This window comes from Podarcis raffonei, chromosome 5 (assembly GCF_027172205.1).
Source record: "Podarcis raffonei isolate rPodRaf1 chromosome 5, rPodRaf1.pri, whole genome shotgun sequence".
NCBI classification, from domain to species: Eukaryota; Metazoa; Chordata; class Lepidosauria; order Squamata; family Lacertidae; genus Podarcis; species Podarcis raffonei.
In genome coordinates, this window is record NC_070606.1 from 19,127,860 (window position 1) to 19,150,878 (window position 23,019).

General features: G+C 41.8%; 1 protein-coding gene across 19 annotated transcripts in view; it reads right to left on the reverse strand.

Annotated features, from left to right (window-relative positions):
• KCNMA1 (potassium calcium-activated channel subfamily M alpha 1) overlaps positions 1–23,019 on the reverse strand; it is a 536,674-nt gene that overhangs the window by 69,466 nt on the left and 444,189 nt on the right. For all 19 annotated transcript variants that reach the window (XM_053388116.1, XM_053388113.1, XM_053388117.1 and 16 more), the window contains one exon: positions 6,366–6,462. In XM_053388116.1, the coding sequence (XP_053244091.1) occupies positions 6,366–6,462 (97 nt within the window). The remainder of the gene's footprint in view (positions 1–6,365; positions 6,463–23,019) is intronic.

Below are 23,019 nucleotides of genomic sequence, written 5' to 3' on the forward strand. Positions count from 1 at the left end.
TTATACGTCTGTAACTGTTTACTTACTGCCTAAAGTTGGAAATAAATGTCTTTGACAACATCTCTTTCCTCTTTCATTATGGATAGCTCAGTTGGTTAGAGCGTGGTGCTGATAATGCCAAGGTTGCAGGTTCAGTTCCCGTAAGGGACAGCTGCATATTCCTGCCGTGCAGGGAGTTGGACTAGATGATCCTCAGGCTCACTTCCATGACTCTTCCATTTTGTGTGAAAGAACTGAGTGCCATGGTGGACCTCCCCCCTAATGCTTTAAACATAATTCCCCCCTACTTTTTATCAACAGCCACCAGCTGGCAGGTCCCTCGCCCCACCCACCAGAATGCCCCAACCTATTTTAGGAAATCCAGTTTTGGGGCCCCAGGGTCTTGTGTCCTGGTGTATTGCCACAGAAGCATGGCAGCTTCTGGAGGAGGAGAGAGGAGGAGGAGGAGTTTGAGTTTGGATTTGATATCCCGAGTCTCAAAGAGGCTAACAATCTCCTTTCCCTTCCTCCCCAACAACAAACACACTGTGAGGTGAGTGAGGCTGAGAGACTTCAGAGAAGTGCGACTAGCCTAAGGTCACCCAGCAGCTGCATGTGGAGGAGTGGGGACGCGAACCCGGTTCACCAGATTACGAGTCTACCACTCCTAACCACTACACCACACAGGTGCTCTACTTGTGTTCCCTGAGTGTCCCCACAGTGCTGTCCCCATATATTCATTTAAAGGGGAAAGGAGGGAGTTGGAGAGAGAGAGAATGGGTGAGAGGGAGCTTAGATTTTACTCAGATCTGGTGAAGAATTTCATTCATTTGCCCTCCTACCCAGTCAGATGACAAACCACCTCCAGCCAACCCACATATATGTGACTGCTGCTCCGTGGTGGCAGCAAGCAACAGAGTGTAAAGAAAGGAAAGGGAACGCAAAGGAGATTTCCCTCTTCCTTCCAGTGCCTGGCATGTTACTAGGCAATGAATCGGTCAAGCACAAGTAGACCAAGGAAATGTAATTTCCCCAAGAAACAGTGACAAAAAAACCCAAGTTAAAACTCCAGGGCCCCCGGAGGTAATTCAATCTGACCCCCTTATATTTCCTGGAATTTTAAAATAAAGAAATATAATAGGTAAACTGCTCTGAGGAAGAGTCAGAACAGCAGCAATAGCTACCAGGGAAATGGATGGGAGGGAGGGGCATTTGGGGTTTCTGAGGACTATCAATCCTAATGTTAATCCCAAAGTTGTACTCAAAATAAACGTTGCATGCCATTAGTGATAATAAGCACCAAAACAACCTCATAGAATAAGCAGTAGTTAAACTACAATTTCTCAGCTGAAATGTCACAGGAAACAGTTTTTTAACCAACCACATAGTCTTCCTTGAAGGTTGGTGCATGTGTGGGAAGGAGAGAAGAGGGAGCACATGGAAACAAGGCTGATTTCTGATCTGCTTATTCAATCCACTGTTATCCCACTCTTCTTTTAAAGAGCTCAGGATAGCATACATGCTCTTCCTCCCTTTTAATCTGCACAAAAAAACCACCACCCTACGAGGTAGGTAGGGTTGAGAGATCATGACTAGCTGAATGGGGATTTGAACCTAAGTCTCCACCATCTGAGCCCGATTGCTTTTAACCATGACACTACGCTGGCTCCATGGTTTATTGGATCATTGCGTGTGAATGGGGCCCCTATCCTACGAATGCCATGAATTAAGACAGGGAAAGGGGATTCCATTCAATTTTGTTATTCAAGAGCAGAGTCCTCCCTAACAGCCAGTTTAAGACCTCCCCAGAAGAAAACACACTATGCACCAATGTACGTTTACTGGTGAATCTTATCAATGTATCAGTTTTAAATGAATTAAAGGGGGGAGTGCTCCAAGTATACAGCTGCTTATGGGTGTAAAGATAAATCAGTAATCTGTCAAGAGGTTGGTAATAGTCTCATTAACTGAAAAAATAGAAACTTTCCAAATAAATAAATACAGTAACCATAAGTGGTTCCATTTTTATGGTAGTCAAATTGTTCCATATATAAATCTCCACAGTCAGGATCCCAAGTACTATTTTAGGTGTGCCCAAGGCTGTGTGAAATGACCAGGGGGATTCTCAACAATTTTTTTCCTGTTTTATTGGCAGACTTCCGTGCCATATCACAAACAACTTTTGAAGTCCTGTCAGTTTCTAAAGCACTTTGACATGAGGCATTTCAGGGTGGGGCTACTGTTTGAGAACCCCCCTCCACTTAAGTGCATGGATTGTAGAAGTTTCCTGAAGCCAAAAAGGGTCACATATTAGACTAGAATCATTTCCCATTGTGGATTTTAGTCAATCCTGAAAGTTACCAACCTAAAATGAAATTCAAGCTAAATCTGGAAGCTCCCATTCACAAGACACTTGCATACAATATTTCAATAGGGATTAGAAAAAGTTTCGATAAGACTAGTTAAATTTCTCATGGGGCTTTTGCATATAAACTCAATGAACTAGGCAGAGAAAATCAGCTGGGGTTAGTCTAATAATTTATTTGCAGATGTTTAAGATAAATATATTTCTGGTTCATACAAATTTGCAAAACGGCCTTTTTCAATATTCTGATTTATCATCTTTGGGGCTTCGTAAACATGGAGCCCGCAAAGGATGCTTCTCTTGGTCAAGGGCACAAGACGCGGGGTGTAGGGACAGGGCAGGGATCAGCCACTAAGGACAGGTGACTAGAGTCCAGCAGAGAAGACCGGGGAGGAAGCAAAAACAAGTTCAGTTTTGGCAAGCTCCCCACTCATTGCCTGACCTATGTTTAGCAATTCTGATGTGTTACTGAGCAGACAGCTCAAGCTTGGGATGAGTAATCTCCCTTAGTCCCTCTTCAGCAGGCAATGAAAGCAGGTTCCACTTTGAAAATTCTTCCCCCATCATGCAAGCTGACACAGGCATGCTTTTCAAAAACCCACAGCCAATCTGTTGATCATTACTTATTTACAAAGGCCTTCGGGCAGAAAGTCCTGTAAAAACCATACTTGATATGGTATACACTAGCTTTTTCGGCTTGTAGAAGGGGAGGGGGGAAGTCCCCCTAAGGCTACCTCAAACCATCACTTTCTATTGCACATAAAATGTACCGTGTAACACTAAAGTATTTAATATATATGGTATAATATATCTACAGGAAAGGCATTTGTGTAGAAGTGTGTTAGCCTGTATTTGGTAATTTGATGTTTTGCTGAAGGCTATGACTTGAAAAAGCCTGCACCTAGTGCCGAGGACCTGTCATCTCAGTACCCAAGAGCCGGTAGAATAAAGAAGTACCCTAAAGCAGCAAAACTTTGACACAGCTTTGAAGCATATGAAAACAGTATAACTCCCTAGAATTATTATGACTCAAGATCAAAGAAATGAGGCATACTTTACATAGCAAACAGGGACAGTGCACTTCACTCCAAATGTTGCTCTGCCCCCTTCTCTCTCTCTCTTTTTATTTCACATTGATGCCCCTACATTTGTTAGATGATAGAAGAAATGGGAGGTGGGGAGCTCCCCCCCCCCTTTTAAAATTTCAAGTGGGTAAAATTAATGGAGATAAGATGAGTTAGAGATAAGTGGATTGGAAATGATGGAATGACAACATGCACCATACAAGTGAGAAAGTTCTCCCCCACCTCCCATAAACATGCATGCAAACCAGTATTGCACAGGCAATTACTGTAGTTTACATAGGCTTAGTTAACAGAAACTCAGGGAGCATTTAGCACAGCAATTTAACAGCGATCCATGGCCTGTAGTGGGCAAAAAGGACAGAACTAGGTGCGTTTCCCCTCTAAGAATCAACCCAGGTCCTGGAATCTAAATTATTCCAATGGAAACAACTTGGATGTTCAATGGTGGTCTCAGAGTGACTTACTGCAGGAGCAATTGAATGCATGTTTCTCTAAGCTGCATTTAGTGATAGAAAGTGTGGGGAGGGGAAATAAGATATGGATTTGTTGACAGCCATCAGAGAAACATTGACCGCTGCCAGGTAGTGATGCCTGTAGGAATTCAACCTTTGTAAGTTCCAATACAATACAATCCGACTTGCACCTCTCAAGCTAATGTGAAGATCAAAACATAGTTATCCTGATGTTGGATTCTTCAGATGTGGTTCTCAGGGGGTTTTTTAAATATTATTTGGAGGAAAATATTTTTTAAATTGTGTATTCTGTTAAAAATATGAATTTAAATGCAGATTTTAAAAAATTGTACATTTTTACCAAAACAGGCAGAGCAGAGCTATGAACACATGCAAATGGCTCACAGACCAAAAACAGGCTGCTCTGTCCATCCAATATTGCCACTGAAATAAGATAGCAGCTAGCTGAAATATCAAATAATTGCAAATATTTGTGTATTCATCAGAGGAGGCTTGCCTTTGAATACCAGTTGCTGGGAAGCAAAAGCAGGGAGAGTGATGTTGCACTCAGGTCCTGCTTCTGGATCTCCCATAACCATCTGGTTGGCCATTGTGAGAAGTGGGTTCTGGACTAAACTGGTCCCTGGCATGATCTGGCAAGGCTCTTCTTATGTTCTCCTTTAATCAAATGCATCCACTTGCCTTTCTGCTGATTTAGGTACAATAATTTGGATCTAAATCGGTCATAATTTGTACCCAAAGTTCAACTTTACATGAAAATACATGCAGGAAAAAGGGACTAACATCGTGTCCCAATATTTATGCAACAGTGCCATCACAATGTCCACATAACATGGCTTTGGAGTGTTGCAGTGGTGTAGCTGTGGTACTCCTCTGCTTGTATGTGTAACATTTCTTAAAATGTGGTTGTAAAATCACCACCACCACCATTGGTAGGGGATTCTTGGCAAGTGAAACAGACTTCAAAGGGGAATTTATTTTTACAAATTTAGTGGGATGGCCCTTACAGAATCATTAATAGAATTTGGCCAACAGCAAAATCTAAAGTGAATTTGGGGCCTCCTACTAGAGCAAAATATCTGAGGAATTGCGAGGGTTTTAGTAAGGCTACCAATTTGTTTTTTGGCAGTGGGTATCCCAGATATCTCTATTGTGCCACGGGATTTTGCCTAAAGCAAAACTCAGGGTAATGTGGAGCTTTTTCTCAGGACAAGAAAGTTTTAATAAGACGAGTGAAAACTGTGTCAGAACTTATCACTGCTCCTAACACTATACTGGAAGGGGTGAAGAATCTCTGTCAGCTCAAGGGCCTCATTCCCTTCTGGTCATCTTCCCAGGAGTCACATGACAGTGGTGGGTGGAGTCAGGGGCAAATATGGGTGGGACAACAATGGCGAATTTTAGCTTTGTACAGTAGATTAGTTTCTATACACACTCAGACACTCCATCCTAACATCCATCCAGACAAGCAAGAGTTACTATCTGAGTGTGAGGATGCACACTCTAGCCTGGAAGAAACACTCAAGTGATTAGAGGCCCATGAAGGATGTGGTCTGAGGAGAGAGGGCTTCACTGGGGATGGGGTGTAACATGGGGAGATTTCAAGACAAGCCTGCTAAGGGGCAGCGGTTTCCCAGAGGCTTAGTATACAGCCTAAGGTGGGCTTGCTTGCAATATCAGCTCCAGAAAACCTTTGCTTAGGGCTCATCCCACGAAAATAATCTATAGGGGAGCTCTACTGGAAACAAATGCTGCACATCTGAAAACACACGGGAGGGGAAAACCACTAACATCCATAATATGTTTTCACCACCTGCCTTCATAATGTCCTTTTTTAAAAAAAGCAAAAGTCCCCTTATTTCATAATTAATATTGCTTTTAGCCTCAGTAAAACTGCATTAGTTTCGAACTTTGCTTTGGCAAGTACAAAGATTACTAGACCTTAAAAAAAAACCACAGTCAAAATCAATTAGGGGAAATTTGATTTCAATCGACAGGATAAAAGGAAGGTAATATTCAGGTTCATTTTTGATTGTGATGATACATCTCACATATGGCCTTAAGTACAGAAAACAGTACTCAGAGGGATTCCGACAAAAAGAGAATTGCCCAAGGCAAACTAACCACATGAGTTCTTCTGATTGGTTAGTGCTATCATTAGTGCCACTGCTGTTTAAGAACTACACATGGACAGGACAGGGTGACAGCTAAGACTTTAAAGCCTATGTATTTTTCAAACAGCTTTTCAAACTGTTTTTCATGACAGATTTTTTTTTCCAGCTCTATCATTAACTGCTGACAAGCTGACAGAATAAATACTTCAGCCTTTCAGAAACCATCTAACAATCTTCTCCTTTCCCCACCACCCTGCCATGACACCCCCACCCTGTCCACCACCATTTTTATTGGTGAGGAGGATATGTTGGGAGAGGAGATAAAGATGCGAGTTGCTTAGGGTCTTACCTCATCAGCTTGGGTGAGGAGTTGGGCGAATTTCTCATGCCTCCGTTTCGCTGCTTCTTTTTGGGCGAGAGTGTCGTCAGCTGCTGCTCATCTTCAACTGGAAATACAGGCAACCCATGATGAGGTTAGGATCAGCTCAGATCGCCACACGTCATACAGGCGAAATAGCCAAAGAACACACACACACAATTCCATTCACACACTGATACTTCACTGCTATCTTGTCTATGTTCAATAAAGACCAAACTGGTGTTAGTCAAAATAGATCAGTTTGAAAGACGAGGAAGAGGAGGAGGAAAGAGAAGCAAGGTATTGACTGAAGAAGTTATGACATGCTTTCATAAAGGATCATCCTTTTTTCTTTTAGTTAAGCTGCGTTTTTGGAAAATGGAAATTAGTGTCCTGCAGCAATACACCAAAAGATGAAGTCTATTTGGAATCCGAACACTGAACGTTACCAGACTACACTTTATTAAAGAACCCAATACCCATCGGTTCTGACTCCTTGAATGCCAGACCACAGAGTCTTTGTGAAGAGATGTGCAGCATTCAATGCCTTGATATTCAATGCTTGCAATAAATAAAAACTCTGCGGCTGCGCATTGATCTCCAGCACAACTCAGAACTCATCGCTTCACCCTTTATCATAAAAGGGGATGTTATCACAGGAGCAGGTGGAACGAGACCAAATGACGGGAGAACTTCCTGTATAACGAAGGATGGGAATTGTGGCAGAGGTTCTTTTGATGGGGATGAAGTGCACTTTGAGTGGAAGATCATCTTCTGAATAGTAAAACAATAACAGCCAACCACCTTAATATTATTAAAAACAAAACCGCCTTTGGCTAACACTACTGCACGAGGGTCTTCACCTCACCCAAAATTACAGCAAGTTTCCTTACAAGCCAGCAGTAAGTACCATACTTACTCAAGTCATCGAATCTAATATGCACCTCAATTTTCAGAACCTTGAAACCCCAAAAAAAGTATTTGCTGGCGAATGTAAATGTGACATCAAATCTAATGCACACCTTAATTTTCGCAACGTAATTTGGCCAAAAGGGAGCATTAGATTCGAGTAAATATGGTATTTAACCACTATTGTTAATGTTTAAGGCTCTACCATTTATCATTCTTAGCAGATCAGAGCTCTGCCAGTTTAAAGAGTTTCTTTCTATCAATGTCCCATATGAGAAATTTACACTAACAAAATAAAGCAAGTTTATTTCCATCCTCTAACTAAAAAATAAAAATAAGACTAAATATGACTAAAGTGGCTGAGCCTTAGGTAGCAGTTGCTTCCAAGTTAAAAGAAAAAGAGCAAAAAGTACATCAGCGAGAGTGATGTTATGAATCACTATGAGAACTGTGGCCAAAGAGCAGGACGAAAATTAACAAAAGAAACAAAGGACTATGTGGATATTACAATGACCCACTTAAAAGGTAGATCTGATTTAAAATACTAATCCATTTCCTCAGAATTATAAAATGCACATTTCAAAAAACAAAAACAAGGAAATGCCATTCTGCATGGCACAAGCACTGCAAAAGTCACATTGCTTAATTTCCCGAAATGATCCCCGCCAAAAGGGATCACATAGGAAACATCACCACCATCAGCTTGATTGGGAGAGAGTTAGGCATGTGTTTTATGTTGGCACTGAAATCAATAGTATATAACAGCACTTGACTTCAGTTGCATTTTCACTGCTGCTAGGGAATTCTAATTGCAACGCAATACATAAGAAACTGAAGAAGAAATAAAAATGCGGCTAAAATTCATACAGCATCTAGCACGGCACATTACAATTGCTACAACAGGCAGAAAAATAAGTGGTCCATCAAGACCTTCAGCAATTTTCAACTGGCCCACGGCAGGGAAAGGGGGAAGGTTTGGGAGCCACTGTATTAACTGATCCCCCAATTAACTGCTTACTGACTGAAGCAATGAGCAGCACATATGGATTGCAAATGAATTAAAAATAAAATAAAAACAACCGTTTCTAAACGTTACTACAGACCATGAAAAGCCAACAGCAGAGCCCACTGCAGCTGGCACCATTTTAAAAACACCACCATTACACACACACAAAAATCTTTTTATTACAGTTTTGAAGGGCTGGTGCTGATTGGAGAAGAGCCAAACCAGGCAGCTGAAGCACCTGTACTTTCCTTTTTGCACAATATGTCTGTTCTCTACTTAGTGAAGGACCTACCTTTTTTAAAAAAGAAGGGGGGGACAGGGGCATCAGGGGCACTTTCCTTGCTGCCCCACTGCAGGTTTATCAGATGGCAGAAGTGGGAGCAAGTGGCAGGTAGAGTCAGTGGCACTGCAATGCCCAGCCCCATTTTTGCACCTTTAAAAGCTGGGCCTAATGCTAAGTGGGGGGGGAGGTGTTATAGAGGGAAGCAGAGGCTGGTCACTACAGCTGCTTGGCCTGGTGCTCCTCCACCAAGTTTTAAAGGAAGAAAAAGAAAGCAGGGACAGGCGATACCAGCACCCTCACCATCTGGTGGGCTTATGGGATGTACTTGTGGGAGATGCTCTGGGGAAGGGCCTGCTGGGCAGCTTGCCCAGGGCACTGTGCAACCTGTTCCTTGACCTCAGGCACTCTCAAATGCCTGGTGAAGCAGATGCACTTCCGGTGGCTTACAAAGATGATGTGTGGCCTGCCCTAGGAACTAAGTCCACCGCCGCTGAAAACATCTTGCCCCACGCCTTCGCCACCTGCCCCTGACTTTCAGATGGGACTTGGAGCAGAGCTTTATCCAACGAGATCTCATCACCACTATTCAGGATACAAAAACCTCTAAGTTAAGAGTGCTGCGATTTGCTTGGCGTAGGACAAAGCATTTGCAGGCAAGAACTTTGCTCCAACTCCTCTCTTGTTTGGGCATCGAGTTAAATCTGTTTGAATTGGGCAAGCGTTTGAAGGGAGGGGGGAATGCAAACTCCCTCGATTTCTTCTTGATCCTCTTATCCCAAAGTAATTCACTTTACACATTGAGCAGTAGATTTATTTATTTATTTATTTATTTATTTATTTATTTGCCACCTTAGATACTTAAGACTAGAAAGGTGAGATAATAGTTATTTAGGTAAATCATTTGGGGGGGTATATGGGAGAGGATGCTTCCTAAAGTATGTCAATCCCAAGACAAAATAGAAATTGGTGGTTAAAATAACACAGAGATGGTTTCAAACAAAAAGGGTAATAACAACCAAATTTTAATTTACATGAACTAGATCTTGCTCTCAACCACTTGGCCTGGCCTCCCTGGAAAGGTAGGCATCGGGATTCCTCTATAGCAGGCTTCCTCCGCCTCGGCTTCCAGATGTTTTTGGCCTACAACTCCCATGATCCCTAGCTAGCAGGACCAGTGGTCAGGGATGATGGGGATTGTAGTCTCAAAACATCTGTAGGGCCGAGGTTGAGGAAGCCTGCTCTATAGATTCCCCCCCCCACACACACACACCTCAAGTTTCTCACACCTCCGAAGTCTGGAGAACTCTTAATTGGTCATGAGTAATGGGACTTGTTCAGAAAACTGGTCCCAAGAACAAAGCTGAGAAGAATGCAAAACACTGAAGGCAAGCAGGTCTCATTCTGGTGTTTCCCCCTCCCTGGGCTTCATAAACTAGCTCTGGATCAGGCATCCATTGTGCCAGCTTAACCTAAGCTGACATAATTTACACCAGCTTTCTATGCTTCGGATGGCCCAATTAATTGTTAACACTGCATATTTATTGAACTACCTTTTAATAGAAATGTGTTCCTTTTTGCTGAACTGATAAAATTATTATTGTTCGTTTGTTTGTTTAACTATTATGGAAAATAAACCAACATCAATGCATGTACAGAATTATGCAGGCTTCCTTTTATCAATTCTGAAATACAGAGGTTCAGGAATTTGACACAGAATATTGTAGGATCTGAACTCCCATCCCGTAAAATCCAAGACCTCGGTTTTCTAGATATCTTTGATTGTAATACATAATATACAGTACCATCCTCGCAACAACCTAGAGCTTACTTTTGCCTAATAGGCACAGCATTAAACTGTTTTATCTTTTGAGGAATACTTGGTGTAGGAGAAGCATCAGACAATGGCTAATGAGGCTTCAGATACTATGATTAGACTGCAGTTTAGCTTTAAAGTCACAAGGATGTTTTAAAATCTTTGATTATTCATATATATATATATATATATTCATTATTCCAATGACATAACCTCCAGACAATGTTTCATGAAGTGATTTAAGATGTGCTGGTAATTTTAATGGCCTTTGTGCAAAGGCGAACATCTGAAACAACATCTTACTTGGCTTTTATCCTCAATTCTTACTTTAAGCACATTCAAGAAAATGACTTCAAAGCAGCAGTGGTCAAGGTCTTTAGCTATTTAAGTTATTTTAATACGCTTATAAAAATAAATCTGTCACCTTCATTGTCTCATCTATGTCACCAACATCACAGTTAACAGGGGCTTTTAACAAAACCCAACTTTGCTGATCCCAAAGTAAGTTGTAACAGCTAACAAGATTAATCAAACATTAATGCAAACTTGTACACTTGCCAAGCTTATTGATGAAAAAGGTAAAGATTTCAAAGCCAGCCAAACAGGAAACACAAAACCAACCAGAAACCATTAGTTGACTAGCTATCTCGATTAAGGTATTAATCACTACATCTGGAAAAACTCACATCTGCAAGGACTTAGCTGAGCATTAGTAATGTCATTTTCACATTGAAAATGTTCAGATTGCACAACCCATGCACAAAGCAGTATCAGTTGCCTGATGCATCCGGCTTATGGGGCTACCTACAGAGCTCTCGGTTCAACCCCGGCTTTTTGTTCTGGTAATGGCAGCATTTGGAAGGTAGGCTGCGTGCCCTTTGCAGTCTACAGTAGGAAGTTTTTCCATGCTCAGCAGAGTTAAGGGGCAGCAGCGAGGGATTGCTGGGTAGAAGGAGGGCTCCTTTGCGATTATTAACAAGCGTAATTGGTTCCGGGACTCCATCAGTGGACTTGATGCCAACTACTGCATGGGTACATGAGCTCTTGGACTGAACTGAGCGGTTTGAGTAACTCGGTTTAGCTTCATTCTTTACCTCTAAACAATAAGGAAAAAGTGCAAATTAATGCTTTGTGCATTAAAAAGACTGCCCAAACTACATTGATGTATCGGGTTTATGGGGCAGGTGAATAATAATACACATCAGGAACAAGGGTGGGAGACTAGCAGCCCTCCTATTTGCAAAGAGACCTCTGTAGAGGTAGCAAGGGGAAGGGATGTGGAGACAGAAGATCCAACAGATCAGGCTGTGGCAGGAGTGAGCAGGTTATTCCTTGGTGTCTGAATCTGCTGCCCCTTTGGTTCCTGATGCCTGAGGCAATCTCCTCACCTTGCCCCATGGGTGGGGCAGCCCTGTACAAAGCCATGCTACACTAGTGATCCCAACTACATCAAAAAGTGAATAAAGCACATGAAGAAATTTCAGAGCAATGAAAGCAAACTTTTATGCTTATAAATATATTATAATACTGGTAAATAAAAGGGAGCGCAGGGAACTTGTGTGCTGATAAGCACGTATCTTTGTATGCACAGGAAGGTATGCCGAGTTCTGCAATCAAATAAGTAGCTCACAAGTAAATTGCCGATTGGGATGTATACATAGAACCCAGATGTCAACCAGTTGCTTTCTAGAAACAGGAAACATGTCTCTATCACAGAAAGCTTATCACATGCTATCTACACCAGATACATTAAAGCTTGAAAGAGTTATTCCGGTTTGCTTTTTAACAAATTCCATATGAATGGCTTAATCCTGTGCCCGCCAAATTCAGGAGAGGGGGGGGGGGAATCAACGTTTTCAACATTAACATTTTGCATCTGCAGCCTTGCTCCAGGAGTAATTCCTCAGGGTGCATGCATGTGAACATGTTTCATCTAAAAGGTTATCTGAAAGACTTGCTTGTGCGTTATTCTTATGAATGGCAGTATCAAGGATGCCAGCCATGACCTTTATTTCTAGCAAAGAGTTAATAACGCAGATGGCATCTTGGTTTCATATGAGTGTACCAACAGGGATCACTCCAGGAGCTACAACTAGCATAAGACCTAAAATGCAATGAAAATGATACCTACTATCATGTACCCTTTCTAGTTTATACAAAACCCTTGGACAGAGAGGCAAAGCTAACTGTGAAAAGACAGTGTGCACAGGTGGGCTAGGTGTGAAAAGAGTAAGAGGTGGAGTTGGTGGAGCTGCAGAACCCAACAACGCTGAAAAACCAAGGTAATCTTTTCCAGGAACAGTCAAAGGAGGACTGAACATCCCTACCAGATACGGCCCTCTCTAGGTTCAAGAAGACTATAAGGAGAGCTCAGCTGGGTCAGAACAAATTTACACTTTATCTAACACCCTGTTTCCGCCAGTGGCAAACTAAATGCCTCTGGGAAGCCCATGAGCAAGGCTTGAAAATAAATAGCTACTAGCCATATAGAGAAATACACACGTTCTATTTGCCTTTTCACAGTGGTTGCTGATCTGGTCCCCTCCAAATGTTGTTGGGAGTACAAATTTCATCATGCCTGACCACTGGTCATGCCGGCTGGCGCTGATGGCTGTTGAGTCTATAGAGGTAGCAACAACTCCGCACCACTGCCTTTTATTGGTGTGGAGTATGAGATGCACAGGGATGCGGGTGGCACTGTGGGTTAAACCACAGAGCCTAGGACTTGCCGATCAGAAGGTCAGTGGTTCGAATCCCCATGACGGGGTGAGCTCCCGTTGCTCGGTCCCTGCTCCTGCCAACCTAGCAGTTCAAAAGCACGTCAAAGTGCAAGTAGATAAATAGGTACCACTGCAGAGTCGGTCACGACTGGACCTAACAATCAGGGGTCCCTTTACCTTATGAGATGCACAGCAGCTGTTCGATCACAGCTACATTAAACCCTGGACAAAACGCATGATGTGACCTCATCACCCAGCACGTTTCTCCGCCCCTCCTCCATTTCACTGGCTGCCACTTGGCAAGGAAACTCAAGAGCACAAATAGTTCATGTCACACATTTTGGGTCGCTAGCCATTACCAGGAAGAGAGGGAGAACAAGATGCAAGGCCAATGTCTTTGGCGGCAGCCCACGTCTAAAGAAACTAGTCCTAATCTAGGTGTCTAATCCATGCATGTAGAGGGACATAATTTTGGTTATAACTAATTTTGGCTACATAAGGCCTGCAGAAGTCTTGTTCCAGAGGCACCCAGGGAAAGATGTCATTAAAGCTTGAGTTATGTAAAGACAACTCTGGACTTTCGTTGGAATTTTCTTTCCTTAATATTTATTTGCTACATTCAAGTTAATTTTAATGATAATCAAGTCCCGAAGCATTTTTTAAAAAGTAACCAATGTAGATAATTGGGTATTTCCATGCCTGTGGCACCCTCTGCTATATTCCCTTTGAATGTGCACTTGCCACAACTAAAAAAAAGGGGGCTTTATGTAGCTTTAATTTAAATGTAACAAGGCAGAATACCAGTGCAACATTTTGAAACAAATGGCTGAAACTAGCTCCTGCATGATTTGCCTGGAAGCAGCGCCAAGAATGCATTTAAAATAAAATGATTAAAAAAGGAAGAAAAAGGAACTCGCCCACTGCCAGCATCAATATTCTTTGGAATTGTTCAACATCCAATAATCACTGTGTCTCCAGATGCCTGTGGAGTATTAATCTGCATTAATGGCAAAAACCTCATATTTATTTCTCATCCTACTCAAGCATTATGAGCCATGAAGCATAGCATAGCATAGCTGTGTTTCCCACTATTTCTTGCCACACCCTAATCATAGACACTATTTTGTTCCCTCCCCTTAATTTACAGTTTCTTACCTCTTCTTAAGGAACCAACAAGAGCAAATACTAGGCTTCTATTTTCTGGCAGTTTACATAAAATCCCCTTTCAGCTATTCTCTGAGCATGTTAAACAAACATGCAAGGGTGGAGGGTGGGTCAGTGAGAATCCGTGCCTTAGCTCCACCCGCTATTCTCATTGACCTCCATTAGATGCACAGAGACTGACTGAAGTGGGGAGCCCCCCCCCCCGGTAATCATCCACCTCTGATTTGTGGAGGGTAATAAGAACAATAACAGGTACAGAGCTAGCACACTAATCCCCTTTAACACACACACACACACACACACACACACACACACAAACACCAAATCTTATTTAACATGCTTAGAGAATGTGCCTTGCTGGGTTACGATGAGCTACGAATTCTGAAACACACACACACAAATGATCAAGATTTCTGGTGACCAAAGTTCGGTTTGATTCAGGTGTGGGAAAACAATGCATGTCTTCCCATTTTTCAATGACAATGCCTATTTAGACTTATCTACTTATGACTCTGTGAATCAGGCATCTGAAAAGACTCACAACAGTTCCTCCAAACTGTCAGCTATTGCTGTGATTTTACCCAGCACCCTCTGTACAAGACAACAGATTAACCATTAGACTAGATATGTTGAAAATATACAGCTTCAACCTTTCCCCAGCTAGCTCAGAGCGATGTATGGATGATTATTTCAACCGTCAGCTGCCGCATAGACTTAAACCCCTGCACAATAACTCCTGGATTCATCTGCCCCTTGTCAAACTCACACAGCCTTACTTTGAATATACGTGGTATGGCAGTTTCACTGCGGATCTAGAATAATCCAGACGGCCGCTGTCTCTTTGTTAACAGGAAGTTGAGCTGATGAGTTTGTAATGCATTTCTTATCAAAGGTAGTTAAAAAAAATGCACTCAGTCGGTCTGGGTTGGAGTTTATCATATACTCAAAGAGAGTTAAATCAAAACATTTACTTTTTTGTTCGGAGAGATAAAAATTCCTTGCAAGTTCCTTAAAAAACAACAAAAACAAACCCTTCCAGTTTTTTGTTCATACATTGGCCATTAATACTTCAGTTTCTTTCCATTTCCCAAGCAAGATATGTAGCAAATCATTGATTATCAGAAATACAGGGTCATGGTTTAAAGTGTTTATTCTCTAAAACAGTCAATCTGAATGAAAGGGAAGGTTTGCAGACTTGTTTAGGATTGATGCAAGAATCTGTGAATTTCTTTTCCCAATGAGAAAAACTAGGAACATTGGTTGTTGCACTTAAATGTCAGAAGGTTTGAAAATATCACTCTCAGATCTGTGAAAGGAAAACAAGGTGAGGAGACCAGAACTGTACACAGTATTCCAAATGTAGTCGCACCATAGGACTTCTGGGTCAGCGCCAGCGGCGAATGGCGGAGTTCCTCCGACCGGAGGAACGGGCTCCGTGGAAATTGGGTCTTCCCGCCGCGGTGAAGGCGGGGACCCGCTAGAAATCCCAGGCAGAGGAGCCTGGGAACGTGGGGTACGGCAGAACACCAAGAGCGCCTCCCCTACTCGCAGGGAACCCCCTTTTTGGGGCCCCGGAGTGAAGTGGGGTGAGCAGCGCGGTGCAGCGAACCGATTGCTACTTTCACGGAGGGAAGCCGCACAGCCATCGCCGGAGACCGCTGACTTTTTCCTGACGACAATTGGACTCTAAACAAAGTACCCGTGAGTAAGAATGGAAAATTGGATTAAGAAATTTGTGAATTAGGCACCGAAGCGGGAAGGTTTAAACAGGAAGTCTGCCTTCCACTTTTTGTAAATAGACTGAAGCAAAAACCCTGCAACCTAATAGCCTGGAAAGTTGTTTTAAAGATTGAAATTTCCTGCATCCACAACCAACAAAACCCCCTTGGAAGCAGGAGAAAAGGGGGGGGGGGATTTGACTGTTTAAGCCTGCAGGAGAGAGAGTAAAGGAATATAAGTTTCCATCGTCCCAAACCTGGGAACGGGGTGTCAGGACAGAAATCGTTGGAGACGTCCATTGATTAAAAGTGGAGCACTTTGACAGATAGTTAAAAAAGAGAAACAAATTAACTTCAATGCTGCTTTCTGCATATCTGCATTTTAAAGAAACAAAGTAATTTTCCTTTGTTGGATACGTTTTTTAAAGATGGATACAAATGGAAATTGTGTCCCCTAGAGGGAGCTTGTCAGTTTGTTGTTGCAGTTTACTTGGAGACTTCACAGCTGCGAGATTGAGATCGTGGGACCAGTCGTTCGACCTTGAACAGAAATGTGTTGGGAGAAAGTTTTGGTGTCTGCCCTTGGCAAGACAAGTGCTTTGTTGGAGCAGTTGCATGAGAAAATGAACTTGATGAATGAAAAGTTGGACTTGATGACTGCTGTAGCCAGTGAATATGATTTAACAGGAAACAAGGATAAAGAAACTATACAGAGACCAATTCAGGAAACTGGTTTGACAGGGCAAGTCCAAGGGCAGATGAAGACGGAAGAGGTTGCGACTGCATCCCAAGCAATACAAATGGTGAGACCTAAAGTCCTGCAGGAACAAAAGCTGCTGCATTGGAAGATTGAACTTGGGGTGTGTCTGGAAGTGTCTGGAGTCAAGGAAGCTCTCAATTCTGGTGGGACTATGAAACAGGTTGACAATTACTTTTTGGATAACTACTTTTTGGATTACAATGACGATGACGGGGAGTGGGACTCAGGGGGATGGGCTAGCTTGATGAAGGAAAACGGAGATTATCACTGGTTGGAATTCCCCGGAGACCCACTCCTTAAGGAGAAAGCAAAGAAACTACGAAAGAAACCAACAAAGGATAAAGAAGAGCGTAAACACAAACAAGAACAAGAAAATCTGCAGAAGGGGCATAGAAGAGACTTAAGGGCCTCGGACATAAGATCACCAGATTGATGGACTGGATGCAATGGTCAGAAAGGTCTGACATAACCCGAGACCAGGAAGAAGGGACGTTGGATAAAAACTAGAGAAAGAGGAAAAGTTTATAAAAAGAAAACTTTCTTTCTATTTTGGGAATTAGTGTAGCACTAATGAAATATCAGGGATTATGTTGGAAAGGAACTAAATTGGCTTTAGTAGAAAGGATTTAAGGAATTATGTAGAAATATGGTTTGAATTTTGAATTTTAAGGTTTTTAAGGTAAGATAAGGTTAAAGAAATTAAGGTAAATTGAATAATAGAATATAGTAAAAGATGGGAAGGATATGTTGAGTTAAATAAATAAGATAGACTGTTAAGATAAATTAATTAAACAAAAATTGAGAAATATGGGAAGAATTTGCTGAAATAACGAATTAAGCTAGAATACAAAAAGGGAGGTGTGAGGAGGTCCAAGAAACAAGCAAATGAAAAGATGCAATATGGGATTTGTATTCTTCTTTTTTGCTTTTTCTTTTTCTTTTTCTTTTTTTTTCTGTTGTATTTTTCTGCTCTTTTTTATACTTATGTATTTCTGAAACTTTGAATAAATATCATTTTTTTAAAAAAAACCCCAAATGTAGTCGCACCATAGTTTTGCAGAACAGCATTATTATATTGGCAGTTTTATTGTCAACTCCTTTCCTAAGGATTCCTAACATGGAATTTGCCCTTTTCACAGCTGCCACATACTGAGCGAACATCTTCATCAAGCTATCCACTATGACACCCAAGGTCTTGCTCCTGGTCAGTCACCAGATCCCATGAGCATATATGTAAAATAATAATAATAATAATAATAATAATAATAATAATAATAATAATAATAAAATGTCCCAACATGCATCACTTTACACTATTTTTCGTTGAATTGCACTTGTCAATTGACCACCCATTCATTCAGTTTGGAGAGGTCCTTTTGGAGCTCTTCAAAATCCCTTTTTTGTGTTAATTGTCCTGAGCAATTTAGTATCATCAGGAAACTTTGCCGCCTCACTGTTCACTCCTAACTGTAGATCATTTATGGTCAAATTAAAAAAGCATATGTCCCTTGGGGGGATTCCACTTTCTTCATCTGTCCATTTATTCCTGCTCTGTGCTTCCTGAAACTTATCCAATTCCTGATTCATCTCTAATCTTGTTCCTTGACTACTAAGCTTACTGATGAGGTACTTTGTTGAAACGTTTTTGAAAGTCCAAGCACACAATGTCAACCCAATCACTTCTGTCTATATGTTTGTTGACACTGTCAAAGAACTCTAATTGCTTCCTGAGACAGATCCTGCCCTTGCAGAAGCCATACTGGCTTTACTTCAGTAACGCTTGTTCTTCCATATACTTGGTTATTTTATCTTTAACAATACTCAAATTTCCCTGTGATAAATATTAAGCTAACCAGTCTGTAATTTCCAGGATCCTCCCCCCCACCCCCAATTTAAAAAATGGTGCTACGTTGACTAATTTCTAGCCACATCTGAGTTATTTGAGAACTATCAGGTAGATGCCATCTGGCCACAGTAATTTGTCAGTTTTTATTTTGCCTTTAGGCCTCTAACTTCATCTCTCATTGCCATAATCTGCCTCAGTTCCACTTTCTCTTGCTGCATTTCTATGTCTGGCTCACCTCATTCCTCACCTCTTCACCTGGTGTCTCACTGCTGAAATTTTGCAAAGCATAATGTATACTGCTGGCTCAGGGCTGGGTCTGGTATCAGCCCCAGAATCCTTGGAGACCTCTAGGGGATCTGTGCCCTAGAAAAGCCCATGGGCACTGATAAGTACCATGAGCTTCCTCAAGTGGTGCTCTCAGGGCACTGTGGGAAATTTTAAATGGTGGCGCATAGCCACCAGGTAAGCCCAAAGCCATAGTTTCCACCAACTTAATAGGGGCCCCATAGGCAGCACCTTGTTGAGGGCCCCCTCAAACCTGAAGCAGCCCTGATCAGGATCCCAAATGCTGCACATTATTCCATTTTTAGTCCCTCTTCCAGTGGTAGGTCCTTGTAAACCCTGTGTGCTCTTTCCCCAAGGGAAGGAAGACCTTTCTGCTCATACGCAGGGTTGGCTGTTGCAATCAGTTAAACAATAAAATGACCTTTTCCCCACAATGTTCATTATATCAATGACTAGGCCAGGGGTCAGCAAACGTTTTCAGCAGGGGGCTGGTTCACTGTCCCTCAGACCTTGTGGGGAGCCGGGCTATATTTTGGAGAGAGAGAAAAAAGAGAACAAATTCCTATGCCCCACAAATAACCCAGAGATGCATTTTAAGTAAAAGGACACATTCTACAGACCGTCCGTGGGCCAGATTTGGAAGGCAATTGGGCCGGATCCAGCCCCTGGGCCTTAGTTTGCCTACTCATGGACTAAGCAGCCAAAATTCTCTTTCCCCAGTACTCCAGCAAATGATCTAAAATGTGAGAAACAGTTGTGCACATGCAGAAATGAGGGTGCCAGTAGCAGAGCACCAGTTGCAGGTTGCTGAAAATGTACACAAATGACATTTTGCAGCATACTTGGCCTACATGTTATGCCCCTATAGGTAGAGACATAAATCTGGGTGCTCAAGAATGCAGCCATCACTCTGCTTTCTAACTCACATATGCCCACACTAAACATTAACTGCTAATTTGTGGGAAATTAGAATCAAGCACAATTTCCACTCTGGCACTTTTATGGCCTTATTGAACCATGCATATTTTGGGACTTTTGTCCTCTGATTCCTTCATTTTGCCTTTTCAGGCCTTTCTACAGTGCTGACTTCCGAGTTTATGAATCACTGTCTGTTTATTCAAGTCATTAAAGTGCTATTGGCAAACTGTCCAATGAAAGCTTTCAAAGATATCAGGGGGCATTTTTCTCTGTCAGCTTGACAATCCATACATGTCCATGCCGCCGTGGTATAAAAATGTTATGATTAAATTCTGTGGATGAAAATTCTACAGCCATCCACCCACTCACACATTAGTACTATTAAAATGGAACAGAAAGTTGTTTTGAACAAGGCCAGCTCTACTATTAGGCAGAATATGCCGACTGCCTCAGGCAGCAAAGGCAGGGCAAGTGTACAATAACATACCCTCCAACATTTCTCCGATAAAAATAAGCACATCCTATCATACCCTCCAACATTTCTCCAAATAGGAATGTCCTAAGGGAAAGCAGGACATGGTGGGATCAAATCAGAAACTAAGATGGCTTCTGTAAATCCAGGAGTGTTCCTGGAAAATAGGGACACCTGGAGGGTCTGCAATAACAGCCTAATTTGGAAGAGCCCAAAAACATCTGCACACTCAGGACTTTATTTGACTTTCCATGACAACAATCACCCTATAATTACTGGGGAGGGGGGCTGCCTGCCTTGTAACATAATATTTAACCTGAAAAGTTAAATATTAGAACTTTGTATTATGAGCTACAGTTAGACTCCACCCATTGGACTTTCGCTTGTTCTACTGTTCAGTTTCAGTTCTGTTCTCTGCGCAGTCACCAACAAAGAAGCATTCTGGGTTGCCAAATTAGTTTTTTCTGCAGTTATTATGAAGGGAAGAGCAGGACTGGATGCTTACTGCTAAGGGTGAAATAAAGAGAAAACTTAGTGATCTGGAAAAAGCCTACCCTAAGTTACCCTATGTTTTAAATTCATTACACCCTTTCCCCCCTTCTTCTTCAGATGGCAAAGGATGAAAACAGCCCTAGAGGAATGAAAGCACTGCTGTGCACCCTACAGTTTAGCTGGGCCGTAAATCAAATCCAATTTCTGATTTCCCCAAAAGCACAAGGTATTTTCATAAAAACCAACCAGTAAACTAAAAAATAAAATAAAATAAAATTGATTCCACAATGAGTTTCCAGTCTCTCAATAGGCATCTATATAGCAATCAGTTAAAAGGTTTTTCCTTGATTGTCCATCTGAAGGAAAATCTGAAGGTCACAAATATGACTAGAAGCAGGGACCCTCAAGAAGGAATTAATAAACCTACTATAAAGTATTTTCCTCTCTGCCCTTCCCTAAATTTGTAGTATGGAAAGGTTTGTCTTTTGGGTGGAATTTGAGATACGCAGTTCTGTATTTCAAGAGGGTTAGCTACATTTCTTAAGGTTCTCTACGATACACAAATTCACAGCCAATACTGGGAGAAAATATATATTTCCCCAGAGAAAATATATGAAGGCTTTCCAAGGTCATCAAGAGCATTTCAATAAGACTTAACAATACCGTATTTCTCATTAAAAGGTAAAGGTAAAGGTACCCCTGCCCGTACGGGCCAGTCTTGACAGACTCTAGGGTTGTGCGCTCATCTCACTCTAGAGGCCGGGAGCCAGCACTGTCCGCAGACACTTCCGGGTCACGTGGCCAGCATGACGAAGCTGCTCTGGCGAACCGGCACCAGAGCAGCACACGGAACGCCGTTTACCTTCCCGCTATAAAGTGGTACCTATTTATCTACTTGCACTTAAGGGTGCTTTCGAACTGCTAGGTGGGCAGGAGTATTTCTCATTAAGTGTGTGCATATCTAAATCATATCCTTAAATTCAGGCAAATATTTTTTCTTAATCTAGAATAGATTTTTTTAAAATGAATAGCACCATGACTCTTTCCCAAGACTTTTTTGTAAATGTAAGTTTTCAAACCTGTCTTTAATGTATTTATTTAATAACAAAATTATTGCTATTATTATTATTCATCCCATAAAGCTTAACAGTCTCAGGCTAAGCTGTAGGGTTAAGATTATTTGCACCTACATATTTGGGTTTTTTGAACTGAGATACACAAAGTGTCCTTCTCTTAATATATAGCTAAGAAAGACATCCTCTGTCCTTTGTCTTGTTGCCTGAGAGAAGGTTTTGACACCAGCTAGAGGAGACATGGAAGCAAGGAGTTGCAGCGTCAGAAGCATTAGTGGGAACGGGCTGCGATTATGTAGTTCTGTCAAACTGTACTAGTGATCTGTCCTGCTGCTGTTGTCTGCTAGACACTAATGGAGGTTGCACCTTTGTGGCTAAATAGTCTGCACAACGATCAATCACGTTAAGGTCAGCGAAGCCTCCAACACGCTCAAAATGTGGAGCTCACAGGTGGATCATATTTAAAATGGAATCACCTACAATCCACCAGTTACTTGTACCTGGTGTCGTTAACTATTTATGCTCACCCAGCCTAACCAAGTTTATGTGGGCGAGTATAAATGAAGATATATACAAGTACCTTGTTGCCAAAAAGAAAAAAGAAAGAGGGGAAAGAGGGAGAGAAAGAATAGGGCCCTTGGTGATTGTTCTGTTCGCCTGGATTTAGAAGCCTTCTGTTTATTGTATACAATGTATTTGACAGGAAACTAAAGTTATTTAGTAGAGAGGGAAAGGGTCCAGCAATACACACATGGATACTTCTCTATAGCACTTAGCTATAAATCTGGAGTCCAGCTCAAAACTCCTTTCTTACTATCAGAGACTGAAATAATTCTACCCTGGACAATGGAGTTAACTTACTGTGCAGGATGTGCGACTAGCTTGGGAGAACATACCAGTAGGCATTGAGACCACAGATGTAGACAAATTTTTGATGCATATTTTAAGATGTACCCCCTCTTAACCTTTCAGACTTGGGAGCTGCCTTTAATCCTTGCCTGAAACAGGACACATACGATTGATTTTCATTTTTTACTATGAACACCTGCCTGCCTTTCTTTTTTCTCCCCATGCTCTCTTTTATTGCTTTCTGTCTTTCTCCTTGCCTTTCTCCCTCTCTTTAACAACAATCTAAGAAACTGAAAAAACAGAAAAATCCACCTTAAGAGTGCAGGGCCGGCCCATG